Here is a 23,681-nt window from a genome sequence, read left to right as displayed (position 1 = left end):
GGACGGAGCTCAGAAGGAAGATGCTGACCCCGAGACAGAGGTAATCTGCGAAACCAGGGGTCCAGAGACGACTTTCCTGGACAGCCTTACCAGCGCTTCTGAAAGGAGACCCGATTGCTTACCCCTGGAAGCAGCTAGGGGAAGACTTTCACTGCACTCGACAGCCTGATGACAAATAACTTCCAATACTTGGGTGCAGAACATCATTTCCAGAGTCTGTCACATCTCTTTCACCATTTTTCCACATTCTCTAAGAAAAATCCCTGATGATCCACACCATCAGAGGGATCAAGCAGCCAAAGAAATTCAAAAGTTGCTACAAAAGAGAGTCACCCAAGAAGTCCCACCAGACCAAATAGGATCTGTTTTTTACTCAAGGTTCTTTTTTATGCCAAAAAAGGTGGCTTGGAGGCCAATATTGGACCTCAGCCATCTGAACAACTGTGTTCAGCAGACAAAATTCCGAATGGCCACAGTTCAGTCTATTCTCCCTTTTCTAGAGGGAAATGATTGGATGTGCTTTAAAAACCTTCAAGATGCGCATTACCATATAAAAATGGATGAACGCTCAAGGTTCCTCCACTTTCGTCTAGGGGCCAGTCATTACTAGTTTAGAACGCTGGCCTTTGGTCTCATCACAGTCCCAGGGTGTTCAAATGTATGGCAGCTGTCACGTCTCATTTGAGGTTATGCACATTCTGAGTGTTTCCTTATCTAGATGACTGGCTCCTCGGCTCCTCGCTGCCCCTACCAGGCCATCTACTGATTCAAACCGTAGACTTTATCACACATTCTCCTCAACAGTTTCATGAATAGCTTCTCTACCCTTTCACAGGCTCCAAAAGATAAGGTCACAAGTTCAACCCATTTTACAGAAACACAAGGTACCCGGTGGTCTTACACTTCGGGCACTAGAATCCGTGACAGCAGCTATCACTTTGGTTTTACTGGCAAGGTTTCACATGAGAATACGTCAATGGATTCTAGCCTCACAATGGTCAATTCTTTCTCACCTGATCCTGATAATGGAATGTTGCAAAAAAGACCTGCCCTGGTGGATGAAGTTGGAGGAAATCCTAATGGGCTGTCCCTTTGTTCCCCGTCAGCCCAAGGCCATAGCAACCACTGACCCCTCCCAGATGGGGTCTGAGGGGGCATTATCTGGGAAGGGCAGTTCAAGGCACTTGGTATTCTCAAAATGTCAGTTTTCACATCAGTGTCCTAGAAATGCGAGCAGTCTCCTAGTGTTGCAAGCCTTCAATCTGCTCTTCCTCTGGGAACAGTTGCAATCAGACAACATGTCAGTAGTCTGGTATATCAACAAATGGGGGAACCAAGTCCTATCCCCCTGCTGGGAAGCTCTGAGTTTGGCAAAGGGCAATATCCTCCAGCTGCTTTCTTGTGGCAATACACATCCTGGGAGATGCACTTTGATAGCGACAAGTTGAGCAGACACATTCTACTACGTCACGAGTGGTGTCTTAATCCCAAAGTGGTGAAAGGAAGTCTTTCTCTGCTGTGGCCAGCTTCATGTAACCCGTTTGTCTCCTCAATGAATAACAAGTGCAGTACTTAATTTGCCTTGAGGACTCCACAGTGGGAGTCCCTGAGAGACACCTTCTTTCTCAATTGGCCCTCTGGTCTCCTTTATGCCTTTTCCCCTCATTCCCATCTTCCTGTAGAAAACTCAAAGGCTGCAAGCCAAAGTGATCCTCATTGCCCCTTTCTGGCCCAGGCAAGTTTGTTCACCTTTCTGTGGCCTCACTTGGTTCACCAACCGTGGATTCTAGACCCGGTTCCGGAACTGCTCTCTCACCCGCAAGGACTGCTGCATCCCGATCTTCAGTCCCTCAGATCACAGCTTGGTTCCTCCAATTCCATTAGTTGCTAGGCAGAGTAATATTACTTCCCCTGTCAGAAAAATTCTTCTGGCGTCCCATAGACCTTTCACCAGGAAACACTATTCCAGTAAATGGAAAAGCTTCTCTATTTGGGCATCTTAAAAACAATTTAGACCCCTTCTTGGCTCCAGTTGAAAACATTTTGGAATTCCTAGCTGTTCTTTTCAACCAGGGAGCTGCTGCTTCCACCACGAGAGTTCATTTAGCAGCCATTTCTAATTTTCACAATGTATACGATGACCATTCCTTAATTTTCCATTGTCTCTGCAAAGTGTTTCTCAAAGGAGTTTTACATATTAAACCTCCTTTCAAGGACTCGTTAACTCCATAGGATCTTACCTTTGTTTTGCAGTGCTTAGTGCTACCTCCCTTTGAACAAGCAGCCACTTGCCGTCTCAATTTCTTCCCGGAAAACTTTCTAGTTCATAGATTCATAGTGGCTATCACTTCTGCTAGACGTCTCTCAAATTCAGGCACTTTGTGCAAAACCACCATACATCATCTTTCATAAAGACAGGGTATCGTTGAGGACTAACCCCTCCTTCCTAAGGTGGTCTCTGAGTCAAACATTAATCAGTCCATTTAATTACCAGTTTACTTTCCCAATTTCTCAAACAAGGGTGAATATTGTTTGCACTTAGTGGATGCTCATAGGCAGCTAAGGTTTTACCTTGACAGGACTAAAAACTGCTGAGCTTCAGATCAATTGTTTGTTTCCTTTTCAGGACCAAAATTGGGAAAACCCATTTCAAAATTGACCCTATCTAGATGGATGAGAGTGTGTTACCTTTATTTGTGAACATAACTGAAAATTATCTGCACCTGCAAGAGTGCATTCAACCAGATCCATCGCCGGATCAGCTGTTTTTCATTCCAAAGCTTCTCTAGTTGAAATGTCTGCAGCTGCAACTTGGGCTATGCCCTCATACTTTTATCACTTATTGCAAACTGGATTTGGTCTGCAGGGGAAGAGCAGCCTTTGGCTCTATGGTTCTCAGGAATATCTTTCCATAAGGCCACCCAGGGAATAAAGTAGCTGGGGACTCTGTCCCAGCTGTCAAGAATTAACGAAGATTGACAACATCAGATAAGCTATGTATTCACCTTAATGTTCCATCTGTGTTGTCTATCTTTGTTCATTTTTGACATCCCACCCACCTTCCCCCTCCATTAGATGTCCTGGAGAATCAAACCTTTGTCTTGGGTTTTCATTAAGGTTATTACCGTGGACATTGCTTCTTCTCATAATTTCTTATCTGCTTCTTGTTATAGTCTACAAACTTGATCTGAGGTAATAGAGAGAGGGGTATTTTGTATGTAGAGACGTAGCTCGAGAGTTTTTGGCTGGCAGAACTGTGTAATGGCCTAGCTGGTTTTGACAACACAGAATGGAATGTTATGATGAATACATAACGTCTTTTTTTTTCCTCCTGAATGCACATATTCCTCCTAATTCCTAGGACTGATTGTTCCTCCTGGGGCTTTTCAGTTCTAAGTTATGTACTTCCATATATCACCTTTATGCCCTACAACTTGAGAGAGCAACATGTGTGTGTGATGTACAATGCCTGTAAATTCCTAAGGCTTTGGTATAGTGGCCAGATGTTTTTTGGTCACCTTAGTTACGAGCTGCTTGACATTTTGGGCACTTGTAAGGTGCTCTGAAGCTTTGGAAGTTGGCTGGCTGTTATCCTTGGCAGGATATAACCCATGTAGCTAAAGCTACTGCAGTAGTGATCATTCAGACATCTACTTTTATATTAAGTTTAGCTTACACAATTGTGCTTTTTAGTTACCTACCATATCTTTGCTCCTTAGAGGCAGTTTTCAGTTTCCCTGTCTTTGCACAGCCTGTTCAGTGGTGTTTCACTATAGTGTTTGCACTGCCTTAGTGTTTGTAGTGCTGGCAAGTTGGCAACAGATGTTTTACTGCAGATTCTTGTCTCCAGAAATAGGTGTCCAGTAGGCGAGTTGATTTATCATAAACTAGCTAGAAAGTTTTATCTTTTCTGTTCTTTAATGTCCTGTCTGAGAGTGATAATAAGGTAGGATTTCTCATAACTAGTAGACAGATTGCTAATCATTTGGGATTATTGGGTTTTATCTTTTTTACCTTATGCCTAACTTATGGCAGCAAGACTTGCCCTGTGTTTAGGTCTTGGTAAGAAAAAGGCAGTGCTCATCACGGTGCTGGTATGTTTCCATTTGGAGCTAGGTGATGAAAATTGCAGCTTGATGCATTAAGCTTTCCCAAGGTTGTGTTCTGTCAAGGCTTGATCAACTTCACTATTTGTGAGAGCCAAAAATCGAATGTTTGAAGTGATTTAGGGACCACACAGCCTATAATCAAATTTTAAAACCAGACACTTGGCAACAGTGGAGTGCACTACGTCCCCACCTCTGCACAATCTGCAGGTCAGAGCAGCCCAGTCAAATGGAATGCAGTGGCTTACAGAGCATTGTGGCAGTTGTAAAAAAAATGGTTAATGGCCAATCGGGAAAAAACATTTTTTTTTTGCCCATCATGACTTAGGTACCAAGTTTTACCTTCTGTCACAAGCTGAATTGTCAAAATGTTCCAAACGAAAAAAAAAGCGGTATCACTATCATGGAATTTAGTAGTAAAGTAGCCTGGGTTGTAAAACAAGTTAGAAATATCTGCTTCCCAGGCATGAAGTCCTTGTCAGACAACACATAATGTAGATAGAATTAGTGCATATGTGGTCACACGTGCACATCAAAGTTGTGCATTGCAAAGTGCCCACCAGTCGGTGCAACGGAAAAGGAGGATATAGAGTTTAAACAAAAAGCATGATGTGCTTTCTGGGTGACTGTGTCCTGCAGACATCTCTCAGCCTTGAGGAAAACATAATACACATTTGTTAACCAGGTTGACCACTGACACACAGCCCCTTTCCAGGGGTGACCTAGGAGGAATGTGTGGTTGTTACTTGCTCAAGGTCACACAGTAGGCAATTGAGGGTAGAGGGAATCCTACCCTGTACCACTGGGACTACAGCTCACAGGCTTTAACCCCTCTGCTCCATCTGCCAGTTACTAAAAAATGAAAACCATGTTTAATTTAAGGACATTAGCAGGTGGTGCTGCTTAGGTTGTATCTGTAACTGTATATTCTTAGAAATTACTTATTTGCATTTTATTAATTTCTATGTTGCTTCTTCACATGTGCTTTTATGTGCTGTCTTCTTTATGGTTTTGGTCATAGCTGGCAAAGGGCTATAGACCACATTTTTTACCTGTTGAACAAATAAGATTGGTAAACATTTTAACTTGTTCCAATAAGATATAGTGATGATTTCTGTGTTTAGTTAGAATAACAAACCTGCAAAGAGTTTTTGCACCTTTGCAATCTTTTTTTCAGTTTTTCATGAAGATGCATAACAAAACAGGAGGGTGGGCTAATGTTTGTGACCTTAAGATATCTTCTGCCTATGGCTACCCTAGTATTTGTATAAGAAGTCTTGTTGCAGTATAGTGTCTCTGTATTTTAGAGATTGTTCACTTAGCATGAACTTGAGCAATTAAAGACAGATCCAGTGAGACACTGAAAGTTTCACAGTTACTCCCCCGCCACCCCCCCCCCCGCCCCCCATAGGAGGGGCCTTCGATTAAGAGGAGACAGAAGCTACCTTTTGGGGTTTTGGTAAGTAGGCTGAATCTTGGCAATGGTTGCATGATTTCTGTTACACTGGAGCCAGTGCCAGAGCCTTTGAAAATACTCAGATGCCAAGTTTTGAATAATAACCACCTCCCTGCCTTAGGCTAGTGGAATAAGGTCCTATGCATATTGTGGCATTGAATTTCTTAAGATCTGTACTGTAATCATTGAACATTGAGAATAATAGAAGAGCCAGTGATGTAACACTGAGCCAACCATGTGTGCTTAGTATTGCTATACGAGTTAGTGTAGTGGATATAAACCTTCAGAGTTCTACCTAACAAAGTAATGTGCTTAAGAGGTGCCACCAGCCGTTATCTTTGCTAGTGTTTAGCGTGATCACAATCAGCAAGACTGAAAGTGGTCTATCCAGAAACAAAAATCCTCTAAGGAAGCCAGTACACATTCAGTAGTACTTTGAAGGAAAGGAGAAGGCAGATAGCTTAAACTTAACGAAGACTTCAAGCCTGACTCAGATGTCCTTTTTCATTTCTTTAAAACTTTGTTTACCCTAAAGTTCATGCTAGGAAGCAAGCGGTTGGGAGCCCTGGTATAGATTTTGCTTTTCAGTTTTGAAACCTGGTGAGAAGTACTCAGAGGCAACTGCATAACTGCCAACTGTAAGTACATGATAAACCATAGTTCCTCAGTCTGCTTCTACACATAAACATCTACAGAGGAAACCAGTACAGGCCCCACTCTTAGAAAAGATACCCCCTGTGCAGCTACCTGGTTTGTTGCTACTGCCTTCATACTCTCTGCACACTGGATGTAATTTGTAATACTTGGCTTGGTAGTGTAGTTATTCGGGTACTTAAATTATGGTGCTGTGTCTTTCTTCCATTGGAGTGGGTATTGCTCTGTGGTTAAATTAAAAGGGTTTGGTTGTGTAATGTTTCAGGAACTTAAGTATTGGCTTTTTCTTCCATTGCAGTGGGTACTGTTTAGTACCTGAATTACTTGCTTGATTTAGTGCCTTGGAAAAAAAAAACATTTAATTAGAAGAATATGTGCGATTACAACAGTTAATACTCTCATACAAGGAGGCAAAGTCTGAAACTGTTAAGAGAATTTTCAGATACTTCAAGCACAGTCTTGGCTAGGGTAAGCATTGCAATTGGTGGATATTTAAAGTACACTGAGAGAAAATGTCAGGTAATTAGTCTTTGGACGCATACCTACCCACACTTGCCTTCTGAGGTGCAGTTGTCATATTAAGCATCTGCGATGCACACTTTCTTTCCACATTAGCATTCGTTAAGCATTTGTTAGCCAGTAAGAAAGAAATGATGTACTTCTCTTTCTAGGCACAAGTGGATATTTAAGCACTCTATGCACCATCAGTAGCTTAACTCCCTGTAAAGGACTCCAGTTAGCCCAAAAGTTTGAATAATTGCAAAGTGTATGATGAGCCAATAATAGATGATGCATCACTTCTGTGTTCCAGTCCTACATGAAAGGAACATGACAGAGTCCAGCTAGATGTTTTGAGACTATTTCTTTCAGATGTGTACTTAAGACATGCACCTCAGAGTGAAGGAAGACAAAAGAAGTTAATTTACCTATGTGATTTTTTTTTTTGTCTGATTGTTTGCTGTGGACAGAATTGAGCTTTGTAAACAAAGGGTACAATGCTTTCTCTTCACTCCAGGTTGGTGACCGTTGTTATGATGATGGAATGTATGAAGCAGCCAAATTGTTGTACAACAATGTTTCAAACTTTGCCCGGTTGGCATCTACCCTAGTGCATGTTGGAGAATACCAAGCAGCTGTGGACAGTGCCCGCAAGGCTAATAGCACCAGAACTTGGAAGGAGGTAAGTGTGTGGGTTATTTTACTGACCATGAATACATATAGCTTTCAAATTACAATTGTTTCAGGACTAGAAAATGTTGATGGCTGCAGCCAAATCTGTGGCATTGAGGGATAAAGCAGGAGTGCTGGTACAGGTGGCCAAGTTCATTTAGCAGCTTTGGTGCCTGTAGTAGCTGAATGGGGAGGATGGGCGAGAGGCCACTGCCAACTCGCTCATTCTCGGTGGAGGTAGCAGGTGCATTGGATGCTTACCTAGTGGAGTTGGATCCTGCCGAGGCAACTGTGTATTTGTACTATGCAGCCAAGGGGAACTCGGTGTGTGGAGGCATGCTTACCTGTGGAAATAGTGACCGTGGAGCTCAGAGGAACTGCTAAAGGGGTGCTTTCATATGGGAAATGGTAGGCCACTTCCCCAAGGCAGGCAAGCTGGCTCATTCCCTGCTACACACCTCTTGGCAATAATGGAATGCAAATTGGGATTCCTGGGCAGGAGCAAATGGGCCTAGCTTGGGAATCCCAGGTCCCACCCACTTGGAACTAATGGGCCAGTTGGGTGCAAGTAGAGGAGCCATTGGATATGGTCCTGGGGGAAGAAAAAAATGTAAATTATGACAAAAATAAGCAGTAAATAGTGCCTAATAGTGGGTGTTGTGTGCACCAATATAAAATTCCAATTGAAGGAGAACCTGAAAAGCTTAGTCCTGTGTATAAGGCATTTCACCAACATCAAACTTCATAAGTGGCTCTTAACACACACAGGTTATTTTATGTAATTCATGCTGAGCTCAACATTTTGCAGCTTTGCCATTGCTTCATGGATTTTTGCTGCAAATAGCACCAACCGGACTTAGTATTTCTAGCTAGTACTATTCAGGCAGGGAAAGTGATTTTTCATTTTGGTAACCTGGTTAAATTTGCTGAACTTATGTCCCTCCTACAGTTAACAGGGATTATGATGGAGAAGCAGCAGTTTAACTTGTGTACATTTTTTCTTTCCATATAGCTGCTTTTTACCATCATACCTGCTGATCATCCACCCCCCCCCCCCCAGTCAGATGCCGCCATTTTGTTCCTTCCCACCCTCTCCTAGTGATCTTCTTTCACCCTATGTTAGGATAAGTGATGTTGAGAGGAGCCAATCATTCAGGTAGCAATGATCATGCTGAGCTCTGTTATCCCATAAGGGAGGTTTATTTAGCTCATCACCACCCCTTAGTGGGGAATATTTAATCTGTGTTACAGTGGAGGCCCACAGTATTTTCCGTACACGAGCACATCCTCCTGCAGAACCGCACTTTTGAAGTTTATGATACTGCTCATTGGTGGCTTGGTGAGTTTAATCCCCCCACCCTTTGGCCCTATATTTGAATATGATCCCCTCCACCAAAGGACTTTCATGTGTCTGCCTGTACCCTAATCCTTTGCACCCCATACTTAAGGAAGTGTCCTTATCTCGTGCCAGCTCCATCACTTACCCAAGCTAGGGATGAGTCATGGATCATCTGGGCTGTAGTCAGGGCTTTTCCCATATACACCACTGATGCTGGTGCAACCTGTATGAAAATTTTAAATAACAGAGACAGCAAGTATCCACGTCTAGCCTATACTAATTAGGCAGAAGGTAATACAGGTGTACTGGGTGCAGTTAAGTGAAATTCACAAGTGTGCTAGATGTGTTGATGTACAGTTAGTGTTTCATCTGAGGTGCTTTGTTAGTGACAGACTTGTTATAGGTATTAGCTAAATGTCAAAACCCAGTTCTTTATATGTGTTGTGCAGTAACATTTATGAATGATGGGTAGCTGACTTTAGCCTCTTGTTAAAACTTCGTGATCTAACATTTTCGTGATCTAACATTTTGGATTTTTCTTGGAGTTCTTTCGTGTTGAGTATCAAATCAGAAGTCAACATTTTTCTCAAAGTCCCACACTCAGGGATATTTGCTCATGGGACCACACTCATGCCATAATGCACCAGCTATATAAGCAGGCTTGTCCCTGGAGCACACCCATTCTTTGTTGCCACTTGCATCATTTAGTTTTGAGCTGCTGCTGTCATTAAAGTCTTGAGTTTCCATATCTAATTATCATATGCATCTCTCTAGTCATCAGATTACAAACCATGACCCACAGTAGTATTGCCTGTACCCGTTTCACTGAGGATGTGATATCTGGCACAGATGCAAACAGTTGCTAGTGTACTTTGCAAGGAAGGTGGCAACTGAGAGCTATTCTTATGAAGAATTGAAAGAAAGTCCACATTGCAGTCCCAGAATATACATCCATTTAGTCCCCTAAACATACCCTGCTCTAGAACTGGCTTATGGACAAAGTAGGTGTTAGTCTGGAGCCTTTCTGTTGCAGAATGTGTACCTTCTTACAACTTGGGGTTGTAACCCAAGATTCTTCGACTGCTGTGTTTTTTTTGTACTCTTTGGCAATGCCGTCTCAATCATTAGCCCCCTCTGCAACCAGTTGACCCATTCATTCCCCATCACTGGGGGCGTGGGTTTTCTAGGAGGAGCCATAGTTCAGGTAGTCATCAAAGTTGGTTTAAGGTTTTGTCTTTAGTTTTCCCTTACACGTGCAAGTGAAAGGTAGGGGAGGGACATAACAGTGAGATGATAATGAAGGACCACCTAAGGCATGACTACTGAGCTTCATGATATTAACCAGAAAGGTAGCACTGCCAAGTATGTCTCCAAGTGTATAACCACTCCCTCTCCCCTGGGAGAGGTGTGAAGGCCATATCCATTCACTCCTCTTCCTGGCTTCTGCAGTGCCGGTGCTGCTAATTGAGTCCCAGTCATATGAGACATGGTAGGGAATCCATCCCCTTCACCATACAGCCAGGCTGTCTGTATATGATTTGCTTCAGGCAAATTGTGGCAGAGTGGGTCATGCATCGAGGCCTGTACATGTGGATTTGTCTGATGAGAGCTGGAGTAGTGTGTGCAGAAGCACACCATTTGGTGTGAAACCCATACCGGCTGCAGGGCACACCTCTCCCCACTCTTACCGGCTGCAGGGCACACCTCTCCCCACTCTTACCAGCTGCAAGGCACACCTCTCCCCACACTTTGCAGACCTTGGCAGGCCTGACTAACCAAAATTAAGGGATACTGCAGGTGACTGTGTTCCAAAAGTGTAGCTTAACTGTGGAACCACACTCCCTGTCACTGGAGTCAATTAAGAATGTAAACTCACTTAAAACGCAACTAAAACTTTACCTATGAATCAGTGGTTCTGCTCCTTAGATCTCCAGGATAGATGCCACTCATTTCTCTCCACTCAGAATCCTGTGCTTCACAACTGGTCTTCACCAATACCTGAATAGTTGTACTAGCATCTCCCATCCATATGGACATTTTTGCAGCACTGCTTGCCACCACAGCTCTGTACTTCTAAAGTAAACCTTATGATAACGCTTTATAGTTTCTGAATCTGCTTAATACCAACTCTTAACTAAAATATTAATATTTGTTGCCCTACCAAGTTCCTTCCATCACTTTGAATTTTTAATTACAAGATCTTTTGTCTGTTGCCAAACCCACTAGTACACATATTCGTATGCTCAATATTCAGCCTCTAATACATGCATGAATATCTTTTCTGCTGTAACAGTTTCCTTTGTTTATATGAATGTAATTGGATTCACAAATATGTAATTATTAATGTATATTACTAAGCATCTGTCCATGTAAATTATTGAATGCCTGTTTAAAATTGATTGTATTAGTATGTTGGAGCTTTTCTCCTTGGACCTCCACTGAAAAAGAGGTTTTGACCTAACTCACTCAACCCAGTAAACAAACGCAAAATTTTATTTTTATTTGTTTTTATTTTACATTTGTTAACTGGGATGGTCCGACTGGATTTAGGTCCATTTTCACCAGAGGCCCGGGGAGAAAAGCTCCAAGGTACATGTACACAATACAATTGTCAGAACAATTGGTGTATAGCATATACCTGTGTTAAATTTACTCATAGGTTACAGAACAAAGCAATACAGCACTACATAATGCTTGAGGCTTACATATCAATGCAAGTATGTATAAACAGGTAGTAACAGTATATTGCCTTCAGGATTAAGACTATATTGAGTAGTTTTAGTTATGGTTTTGACCATTATGATATTGAGAGGTGTGGCTGAAGAGAGGACACTTGTAGAGGAGAGGCGTGTGAGATGGACAGGGTGCTAGTCCGGGTTGGTACAGGGACATATCCATTGTGATTTAAAATAACATTTAATCTTGTTTTTGAATACGGTTAGTGAAGGTTCTAGGGTCAGGTCTGGTGGTAGTGAGTTCCATATCTTTCTGACAGACTTAGCAAAGAGAGTCACCATCAGCGTGGTTGGATTTTACTGTTTGAACTAGGAGGTTGGTGCATGAGCAGAGTGGTCGATTGTTGCTGTAGGGGCAGTTTGTTTTTAGGGCAGGGGTATTTTCTGGCCTGTGGAGGATTTTATGGGCAACTATGAGCTGGTTGAGTTGTAGAAGGTGAGAGATAGTTCAAGCCAGCCTAGGAGATTTAGGTTATGACAGTGGTGGGTTCGGTAGGGTGTGTCAGTAGCAAATGTGGCGATATGATTGTAACAAGATGATAATTTATTGAGATCAGTTTTGCTCAGGTAAGAGAAAAGAGGAGAGGCATAGAGAAGGGTAGATAGTAGGTGGGAGCTTAACAATAAAAAAAGTGATCCAGGACCAGTTCTGATGCCTTGATGTCTGGTGCCCTAGTTTGTCACTTGCTTTACTCCTGGGGATGGGTGGGGGTCATGGTACTTCCTTACTGACAGAATTCCATGAGAAATCTTGAAGCCACACACTGAATCTGGGATGGTAATTCTACACCTATGTGTATCTGTGCTGGGTAATCTTTTATTTGAAGATGCTCTGAGGCTGATGAGGAATAATGTAGACTGGTATTTTGGACCCCCTGTCCACCCACCCAACACACACATTGTCATGCAGACATTCTGGGGAATAAAAGGACCGTACTCTGTTAAAGGCTTTTGGCCGAGGCGCTAGAGATTTTTACAACTGGTGTTTTGAAAATAAATTCCTTCTTTGGAGTTGCTGGATTGCTGTTGTGGTCCTTTTAATACATTTTGCTACAATTGTCTGCTGTGGTTCATCTATTCTGGGGAATAAGCCTGATGTGCTGTGGGTTATTGCTCCTTTGGAGCTTGTCATTAGGAATGGTAACACAGTATCCTGAAGTCACATTTCTGCCCTTTTCCCCCCAAAAGGCTGATGTCCAAGTTTTTGGTTGACCAGCATGTCTTATTCAACATTTCATCATTCTCTCTTCTGTGATCCCATCTCATGTATGGCCTGGTGTAGGTCCCAGAGAGCACAACATTTTGCCGTTTTGCACCGTAATGGTATTGGTATGCTTTATTTAACAAGGGTGGCTAGAGAATCTATTTTGCTTCGAAAGTGCGATTCCGATCAGCCAACTCATAAATGTTGCAGTTCTAGGCCTGCATGGTGAGGGATGTGCTCAAGAAACTTAAAAAGATCTTTGTGGGACTCTGTCCATAACCTTCATGGAATGAAATGTAGTGCTTCCCACTGTGTTAATGACTGCACCAATACTTTGGCAATAGCCTTAGCTGTGTATTTTGCACATGGTGATTTGGCTGAGATGGACCTTTTTTAAAGAAGTGCTCAAATATTATAGGTTCGTAGGTAGGTACTAGGCTATCTGCCTGAAGGCATTTATAAACCTAGCCGGAATGTGTTGGCTTTTGCCGCCCCCTTAGATTAGTTCCCTGTGCCTCTGTCCAGCAGATCGACTGAAGTGATCCCTGGGGGTAAACTTGGTTTCCCATCCACTCGTCAAGGTTTCTTTTGAAGAGTGTTAGCGAGGAGCTCTGCCTAATGTAGATTGGAATCTTGTTCCAAAGCATGGGAAGTCTCTGGGACAGGAATCTATCCCTCAAGCACATCCTATTTATTGTTGTGGTGAGGTTTAGATCCCTAGAGCATGTAGCTCTAGGGGTTAAGGTTTTCTTTAGGTGGAGCATGTCCATCAATTCTGGGTTGGACATGGCCTTGAATGTCAGGCAGAGATCACCTCTGAATAGGCGGTATGCAACAGAGTACAGCTGGAGTTTCTTCAGTCGAGCTGCATAGGGGATCTGTTTGAGGCCAGTGATCCTTTTGGTGAGGTACTTCTGTGATCTTTCCAGCTGTTGCAGGTGTCTTGTAAGGTTAAGATACATCCCAAATGGGGCGTTGTACTCTATGATAGGTCTAATGAGTGATGAGTAGAGGGGCACAAATTACCTCTTTTGATCTGGATGCGAACCCTTTTGTGATTAGGTGGGCCACGTCAAAGGATTTTCTAACCACTTTGACAATGTGATTATCAAAGGTGAGATTACTATCTACTTGGGTCCCCAGATCCCTTATTACGTCTTCCGTATTTAGGGGACTACCACCTATGTGGTAATTTGTGGGTACTTTGTTTTTTCCAAAGGGGATGACTTTGCACTTTTTGGCATGTAGCTTGAGGCCATGATTTTGACACCAAGTATCCGTCTCAGTGAGACTCTCTTAGAGGATATCTTTGTCGGCCGGAGAGTCAATTATAGCCCTTAGTTTGCAGTCGTCTGCGAACTTGGTCAGCCATAGTCTTCCTGTGCTTGCCTGTACCTCTGAGAAGTATATGCCGAACAGGAAAGGTCCTAAGACTGAGCCCTGGGGAACACCACTTGTAACCAGTTGAGTCTGACCTAGCACCCGCAACTCTCACCATGTGGGTTCTGTCCGTGAGCCAGTTGGCAATACATCTTGTGATGTAGGGGTTTATGATGATCGTGTTTCACTGTTGCAGTCATTACATTGGGGTAATCTGCTGGCAGGTTGCCCTCAGTCAGCCTGATTTACAAAGTCTTGGGTCCGGCCTCGGTTGCTGTCCCTTCTTCCGTGACATAAGGTTGTCGGGAGTATAAAACATGCAGCCGGATGCCATTACATCAGTCTTTCTTGCTGCACGGTGCCCGAAGCAGAAGCAGTTAGCAAGTGCCAGTCGGCCGACTCCTGAAATTTTTGTTTTCGAGTTTCAGAACCGAAGTCTTCAACTAAAAGTTGGGGAAACTTTTTTTGCTTCTTACAGATGTCAGTAAAAGTTAATAATTGTATTACTTGTGGGAAGCAAATACCTCATAAGGATTTTCATTTGTACTGTATTCCTTGCCTAGGCCCTGACCACAACGTACCTTACTGTCGGTTTATACTTTATTTAATCAGCACACTATCCGTCGTCGGTACATTTTTGCTTCTTAATATTTTGGTTCTCTGTGTAATTATCCAGAAATGACATCTGTTAGCCATCCAACTACCGGAATACCGAAAAAATGCAAAGAAAAAGAGACAGGCCGTTGAGGTCCAAAACTGCCGATGACTCTTCTAAGCCAGTCGCCAGTTCGCCGGTACTCAGTGAGGCGCATTCGCAGCTCCTGATACCCGCTACTTCAGATTCGCAGGTCTCTACTGAGACCCATTCGGAGTCCGGTATGCCGCGAGCTGCTTCACCTGTGGAACCTGCGGATGTCTCTACCTTGGATGGGTCCGGAGCCACTGTGCAGGCACCAACTTCTGAGGGTGTATTCAGGCCTACAGACTTGCATATTAAACAGACTCCTCCTTCAATACTAAGGCCTATCTGTGTCTAAAAAACCAATGCCCAGGCCACATGTTCAGGCCCCTATGCCTAAAAAACAAATGATCAAAATGGCTGAAGATTTAATTACTCTAATCAGGGGTAGTCAACCCCCCCCCCCCCTTCTTAAGAGGCCTAGGGCTGAACTTGACTATGAATCTTCTGAACAGGACTCAGTTTCTTCTAATGACCTGGATTTGTCCATTCCTACTTATGAGGACTCTGATGCAGAGGATTCCATTCCCTCTGCTTCTCCCCCTGAGGATTTTTCTTTTGAGGAAACTTAACATACCTTAAGGGAGCATTGCCACTGGGAAAGTCAGGAGTTTTCTGAATCCAAAAAGAGGCTTAGGAATTTCCACCTTCTTCCTCAGCATAGGCCTTTGGCTATACCTCCTGTACTAGACATTGTTTGTGTTTTCAGAATCCAGTATGGCCCGATTCCTTGCCTCTGGCCCCTAGTAAACCAGACAGATATTACAGGGTTCCTGAGTCTCACAAATTCCTTTTCAAAAATCCTGTTTCGGATCCTGAAACCATTTCTCAGGGGCCCAAGGTCATTAAGGCTTCTACTGCTAAAAATCCTACCCCTTCTGATAGAGACTCCAGGGCGCTGGATAGATGGGGTTAAAGGTTGATACTTCTGCAACATTGGCAATCAGGGCTTTAAACTGGCAATTCCATATGCTAAAATATCAACAGCATATCATGGGACTGCTTAAACAGAAAATGATGTTGATTTTTGACTGTGTGGAAAATAAAGATTTACAGGATTTATTGCATTCAGCTGAACAAGTTGGAAAACATACTTTGAAATTTGATTTTGATTCTTTAGAGGCCTCTTGCAGGGCTGCTGTTACTGGGTCTGTGCTTAGAAGGCATGTTTGGCTTAAGGAGCAATCTCTGTCTGATCTTGTTAAAGCAAAACTGTTGAATGCTCCTTTGCAGCAGGACCGTCTGTTTGGCAATAAGGCTGAAGAAGTTCTAAAAAAGATGGAAGATAAAGCTAAATCTATGCAAACTGTGAAAGATTTCTTACAAGTACAACCTCCAAGATTTAGTAGGCACTGGCCTACTAAGAACTGGTCCTTTCCAGTTCCCTCCAGAAGCTCTTAAGCCAAACCCAGACCCTCCAAAAGCACCAGGTTTCAGTCCCAAGGGACTTTAAGAACTAAGCAATGGGGTGCTTCCACTTCCAAATCTGGAAATAAGACACCATCCTATGGTAAACAGTCTCAATGGCTTTCCTTTAAAATGACCAAGCACTTTTCTATTAGCTGCCCCATTTGGAGGGAAAACTGGCTCTTCATGCAAAAAAAAAACTGGCAACTTGTAACCCAGGACAAATGGGTTTTAAATAGTGTCCCAGGGATACAGATTTCATTTCCACACATTGCCAACTCCAATCGGGTGGCCAGACCTGCCCCCAAATCAGTGGGCAGAGGCTCAGAAACCATTGTTTTCCCTCCTAAACATGGGGGCTATTCAGCTAGTACCAGAAGAGGAAAAGGGACAAGGTTTCTATTCCAGACTTATCCTGGTACCCAGAAAAGACAAATCATGGTGTCCAATTCTGGACCTGTCTACTCTAAACACCTTTCTGGGCATTCCAAAATTCAAGATGCTGACTCTTCAGTTACTTCCTATGCTAGGCAAAGATGCCTGGTTGGCAACTCTAGATTTAAGAGGCATACCTGCATATCCCAATCAGGGAATCTTGCAGAAGATGCCTATGCTTCAAAGCAGACTGCTTGCATTATCAGTTCTCTGCACTGCCCTTTGGCTTGTCTACTGCGCCCAGGATATTCACAAAGTGCCTGGCTCCAGTAATTGCATTTTGCAGGCAAAGAAGTATTCAAATATATCCATACCTGGACGACTGTCTAATTCAGGCAGAAAACCAGGCCATTCTTCTAAAACATCTGGCGTTTGTAAAAAGGGTACTAAATTGTAAAGGGTACACCTTAAACGAAAAGAAATCACAACTGGTACCCTCTCACAAAATTACATTCCTGGGTGCAAGCTTGGATACAACTGCCCAGATGGCTTTCCTTACACCAGAAAAGCAAATTCTTTTGATGACTTACTTCAAACAGGTGGCCACAAAAAACGTGCTTTTTCCGCAAGACAAATACTGCAAGCCGTGGGGTTCATGGCCTCCTGCTTTCTTCTAATTCCATAAGCAAGACTGCATATGAGGAAACTTCAGTGATACTTAAAAAGCTTATGGAGTCAACATTGTCACAGCCTGGAAACAATGATTCCTATCATACCTTGCCTGCACCTAGAGTTCCTATGGTGGGCAGAAGCCTGCCACCAAAACAAGGGACTGCCATGCACACCACCCCCTACCACCCAAACCCTAACTACAGACGCATCAGACTATGCATGGAGGCTCATCTGGCAGGAAAGTGCATTCAGGGCAAATGGAGTCCAAATCAAATGCATCTTCCTATCAATCAAAAAGAAATGCTAGCTGTACAGAATGCACTGACAGCCTTCAAGGACTACCTTCATCCAGAACAACTAATGGTAAAGACAGACAACATGGTTATGTGGTGCATAAGCGGGGGGGGGGGGGGTGCACACTCCTACCCCCTCTGCAGACTAGCCATGGCATTGTGGAACACGGCCTTGAGCTACCAAGTACGACTACAAGCAAAATTCCCACCAGGGAAGCTGAATATTCTGGCAGACGAACTAAGCAGAAATCTCATTGACCCACACAAATGAAAACTGGAACTACAAATTTTCAACATGTTGACACGCAAATCGGGGAGCCAAGACATAGATCTTTTTGCCTCACCCCAGAACTACCGGTTGGAAAAATTTTGCACAAGAACTCCTCACAAAAAAGCCTGGAAAGTGGATGCTCTGTCCTTCAGCTGGAAAATCCTGTCAGTTTATGCCTTTCCTCCTCTGCCTCTGCTCTCCAAAGTTCTACTAAAAATCAAACAGGACAGACCAAAAATGATTTTGATTGCTCCAGACTGGCCTCGCCAACACTGGTGGTACCCACGCCTACGCAGTGTCACAAATTTCTCCATGGCACCTGCCTCAGACACCTTCCCTTAAGACTCAGCAGGAGAACCAAATTCTGCACCCTCCACTCCAAACATTGAAACTTGCAGCTTGGCTAATCCTTTAAATTCCCCCTTAGCATCCCTCCGCAAACCTGTGGTGGATGTCATCTTGGAGGCGTGAAGACCTAGTACTGGAAAATCTTATGCTGAAAGATTGAAAAGATGATGTGCCTGGAATCAATCTCAAGGGATGAGCATAGCAGCACCCAATTTACCTCAGATTTTGCAATACTTAACTGAGATGCTTCACAAGGGCCTGGCTTTTTTTTCCATAAAAATCCATGCCTCAGCCATTTCAGCTCATAACACAGAACCCCCCCCCCCCCCTTCTCTCATCCTCTGCTAAAGCAGCATCTCAGAGGGGCCAAAAACTTGAGACCACCCAGGAGAGCTCCAACCCCTGCCTCTGGGACCTTAAATTTTGTATTGGAGAAACACAGTCTGCATCCTTTAGAGCCAGCTGCTACTGCAGACTTAAAATTTATTTCATGGAAAACAGCCTTCTTTTTAGCAATCACTTCAGCTAGAAGGATATCTGAATTATAGGCCCTTAAGGCAATTGAGCCTTTCATCATCTTTCATGCGGACAGGGTGTCAATCAGGACCAACCCATCCTTCATGCCCAATGTGGCTCTTAGTCAGTCCATTAATTTGCCAACTTTCTTTCCCAATCCACAAAAATAAGGGGGAGCGGATTCTGCATTCATTGGATGTGCACAGACAACTTAGATTCTACTTGGACAGGACTAAATCTCGAAGACAATCTGAACAACTGCTGGTAGCATTTGTTGCAAGGGCAGAGCAGAAGACTATTTCAAAACAAATCATCTCTAAATGGATAAGCCATTGTATTCATTTCTGCTATAAGCACCATTGAAAACCTATCCCCCAGGGGATCAGATCTCATTCCACCAGGGCTGCATCTACTTCTACAGCCTTTCTCAGAGGTGTTCCTACCAGGGATATTCTAGAAGCTGCTACCTGGAGTTCAGTTCATACTTTCAACCAAGCGTCATCACTTACCAATTTTCTCTAAATCCAGAGCTGGCTTTGCCACTGCTGTGTTGCAGGGCCTTATAGCTGGTCCTAATGCTGTATAAATCCATTCTCCCAACCATAGCTTTGGGAATCTATCCAAATGTAATGACTGCAACAGTGAAACACGAAGAACATAGTACAGTTGTGTACACTTACCATAAATGTAGATGTTCGAGTGTATTCACTGTTGCAGTCCTGGTTACCCTCCCTCCAACCCCGTTTTTTCTCTTACTATACCTCTACTTTATTTTACTATGCCTAATAGTGGTGCATTTGCTTTTGTTTGGAGGTATATTTGTGTTTTTATTTACTTATATATATATTTTGCTCCCCATTTGGGGGGCACCTGACATCTGGGGCAAGAAAAACTGATGTAATGGCATCGGCTGCATGTTTTATACCCCTGATGTCATGGAAGAAGGGACAGCAACTGACGCAGGACCCAAGATTTTGTTAATCAGGCCGACTGAGGGCAACCTGCCAGCAGATTACCTAAATGTAATGACTGCAACAGTGAATACACTCTAACATCTACTTTTATAGTAAGTGTACACAACTGTACTTTCAGGCTGGTGAGCTTGTCTGTGATACCAGAATGGGGAATGGTGTCGAAGGCCTTAGCAAGGTGTAGGTAGGCTGTGTGTACCACCTTTCCCTCGTCTGTAGCCTTGGTAACTCTCAAAGAAGTCCACCAGGTTCATTATCTTGGATGTCCACTTTTTGTGGATATGCTCTTCTGCCAGTCTGCCCAAGAACCTGGTTGATGACCTCTTGCCGAAGAACCAGTTCCATTCTGTTATTTTCACTTCCTTGTACTAGAGCTGTTCAATCTGAAAGGAAGAGAATGATATCATTTAAATATCGTGTTAGGTCTTCAAGTGTCCTAGTTTCACCTTCTGTGGTGCTTGCAAAATTGCCCATGTTGACAGTTGCCCCAGCAATCTGTTTGATTTCTTATTGGTATAGGACTGCCTATGGGAGAGGCCAGAGCTTAACCTAGTTTGGAGAACTCTTACAGGTGATGTCAGCGGGTTCCAAGTGTGACCACCAGCTCTGTTATGGATATCTGTGGACTTTAAGCTAGGGTTTTACAGATGGAGTGGCTGGTTTCAGCAGAGCTGTTACGGGAAACTCAGATCTTGCCGCCGAAAGATAGCTTGGAGATGGCCCTTTTCCTGGAGGAATGGTATGTTTATTTTTGTTTAAATAGCCCCAAAATTGATGGATGATTGCCCTTTTCTGGACTTGGACTTAAATCATCACATTTAGTGTTTACAATTCTGTATGATCATGTTACATGGGATTTGTACCCTTGGTCCTGTGGCTAGTTTCGGTGATGTCTGTTCTCAACTGATGCCTTTTGGCACATTAGTATCCATATTCCACAGATGCATTGTTATCCATTTGCTCTGAGTGGACATTACTTTCACTGTAGCGTGTTGTTTTTTTTTTTTTTTTTTTTTTTTTTCCTCAGGGCCTTCATTCTAATGGTCTTGGTTGCTCAAGTTTTGAGGAAGGTTCTACTGGTAGTTCTATTCCTTGATGAGAGAGTCTTCATTAACCTATCTGGGGAAGGTAATCTTATGGAAGCAGGTCTAGGAGGGGGACTGCAGTAAACTGGAACAAATCTATTCTGCTTGCATCTTTCAGGAAGTTTTTCATTGGGATAGAGTTGAATGAGCCACCGAAAAAAACTTCGATATTGGATATGATTCCCTCACTGCAAGAATCACAAGTTGGAAAATTTAACTGCTCAGAAAAGCCTCAAGGACTTTCATTACATTGTGTTTTTTGAGTTGCATGGAAGGGACCTCAGCCTGGTCTGTAAGGTAATGTCTTGGTGCAACTGCATGAAGAAAGACTATGGCTGGCATGCACTAGTAAGGAAATACTGAGCTAGGGAGCTTATTACTAAAAAGAACTATCACATGATGGTATGTCCTTCCCTACTGTTTACAGTCCTCATGGCACAGAAGGATGAAGCTCTGACTGTTGCACAAGACAACCCGTGATGAGTTAGAATGAATACTGAAGGGGGTGAACTGGGGAGGATGGGAGTAAGTAGCAGTTCCTAGCTTGTGTATCCTGGGCAAATGGAAGCAGCTCTGGCTTGGCCATTTGGGTGTCACCTACAGAGAAAGCTGGGTGTTGCATTTGTAGAGTGCGAGTCTAGTAAGCAGTTGCTGCCTAGTTGTGTCATTTTATCTGGGGAAGACATGGATGTGCCTGTGGCTCCCACAGGAATATAGAGCTTTGCAGCTTCATGGATTATGAGTGGATACTATTGGGTCTAGCAAACTGGCCTGCTCCCCACCACCAAACCCCCATCTCTCTGGTGAGTAAATTATGCCTTCCATTCAGGGAACAAATGGTGTTTGTGACATTTGTCCAGTGTGTGGAAGATTCGTAGCTGATCGACCAAAGAGGACTTGATGAGTCAGTGGGGCAAAGAAATGGAAGCCATTAGGCAAAACCCAAGGAAATGTAAGTATTAAATAAATTCCAGAAGAGTAATCAAAATATTGACAGAACATTACAGAACAATACATAGCCCACAAAATCAGTGTTGCCACTCAACCTCAGCCAGTAAGGCAAAACAACGTACCTTGCACACTAGTCATTGGCGCCTCTATAGTCAGTCACACTGATGTCCCCCTCACCAGACTGAACAAGGAGAAAGTCACTGACAGCTGCCTGACGGGTGACAGTATCCGCCATATAACGCATGCACTCGGGTCACTCCACAAGTACAAGTACGACTGTCATAGTCCATGTTGGAGTGATGACCTGAGACGTTCCTCCCTGGACTATATGAAAAGAGACATGGAGGAGCTCTCTGACCATGTGGCCCAGGCAGGTATGACACTAGCATTGAGTAGCATCCTGCTATTTCCCAGAATGATACCACAGTACAAGGACAAAAAGATGGACTTCAACAATTGGCTAAGATTCTGGTGTCATTCCAAGGGGATCCAGTATCTGTCTGCCTGGGATGACATGATAGACAGGCCACGATGCTTTGCCATTGATGGCCTGCACCTCTCGCCACTGGGATTCTGGATACTGGCTAAGGCTCTTGCTGCCCCTGTAGTGCCTTTTTTTAGGCAAGACTCAAACACACCACCATAGTAGACATACACAATTGAAATCTAAGGGTAATGCTACTCAATGCTAGAAGTCTAAACCTCAAAATGCACACACTCTGGGCTCTCCCTAAGATGGAGAACATCAACATCTGCGCAGTGACCGAGACCTTTTTAAGGCTCCAGAGAGCACCCCTCCATTACCAGGCTACAATTCATACCATACCTTTACGGCCACCCAACCCGGACCAAAACACTAGAGGAAGAGGTGTGTCCATCTTCATAAAGGATATCCACACCTCCAGGCTTGTTGCACAACATAATGCCTCCGAAATTATCCAAGTACAGTTAACGCTGGGCAAGACTGCAATTCAGATTGTAGCATGTTGCAGATCCCTCGCCATGCCCCAGGACACCCACTCCCTGTTTCTCGATATACTGGATAATGTTAACATACAGCTCAATACTCTAATTTTGGGAGATCAACTGGGAAAACTACTCGTGTACTAACTTATTTGCCCAACATTTTCTGGAATTAATCAATTCCAATGCCCTGGACCAGCTTGTCCATACCCATACCAGGGGTAGCAACATACTGGACTTGGTCATTACCAATATGGGTAATAGATGCTCCATGCCAGAGGTCAACTCCTCATTGGTCAGGTCCGAACACAAGCTAATCACCCTAGATATCCATATCCCGCCCCCCCCCTTCCCCATTAAGGAAACCACAGTAAAACAAACTTCTTAAAAGCCAACTTCATCCTTAAGTCAGAAATGGCAAGCTTCATTACACCCACACAGATGGAAAATATTGGCATGACTGCTGAATCATATACAAATGGACTGTATAAGCACATACATGAGTGCATGGACCGTGCCATCCCCCAAAGAACCAAGATGCTATCCTCCAGAAAAAGGAAGCCAATCTCATGGTCACCTGCCATAAACAATCTCTACAAAAGAAGGAAGAAACTGTTGCAGAAAAGAGTAAAATCCCATGACTGCAGGTACTTCCCTGGTCATCCTCGGCAAGAAGCTGATCTCCCTCATAAAATCATCCAAAGCTAGTTACGAAAAAAATCGCCTTGGATTCTGAAGACAACCATAAAGCTGCCTACAGCTATGTTAAGAATCTCAATGGCAAGACTCCGATCTGCTCTGAACTACATGTACTACATTTATTGAACCAACTGATATTGCCAACATTCTAGCAGACAAGGTTCACTGCTAACTTCACCCATCAAAGGGCCCATCCCCATACCGGATGACTGCAAAACCCATGAAATCATGGCCGTACAGGTGAAGACGCATACATTGTATGTATGTGTATATGTGTATATATATATATATATATATATATATATGTGTGTGTGTGTGTTTGTGTGTGTATATATATATATTTTTTT

General features: G+C 43.4%; 1 protein-coding gene across 5 annotated transcripts in view; it reads left to right on the top strand.

Annotated features, from left to right (window-relative positions):
* Positions 1-23,681, top strand: part of LOC122799579 (clathrin heavy chain 1-like) — a 1,937,764-nt gene that overhangs the window by 1,258,959 nt on the left and 655,124 nt on the right. For all 5 annotated transcript variants that reach the window (XM_044068726.1, XM_044068727.1, XM_044068725.1 and 2 more), the window contains one exon: positions 7,232-7,396. In XM_044068726.1, coding sequence (XP_043924661.1) covers positions 7,232-7,396 — 165 coding nt within the window. The remainder of the gene's footprint in view (positions 1-7,231; positions 7,397-23,681) is intronic.

The sequence above is a fragment of the Protopterus annectens genome, chromosome 4.part0, assembly GCF_019279795.1.
Source record: "Protopterus annectens isolate FY-2018-M chromosome 4.part0, PAN1.0, whole genome shotgun sequence".
Lineage (NCBI taxonomy): Eukaryota > Metazoa > Chordata > Ceratodontiformes > Protopteridae > Protopterus > Protopterus annectens.
Note: the sequence above shows the minus strand (reverse complement) of the source record. Positions and strands in the feature narration are given on the sequence as shown.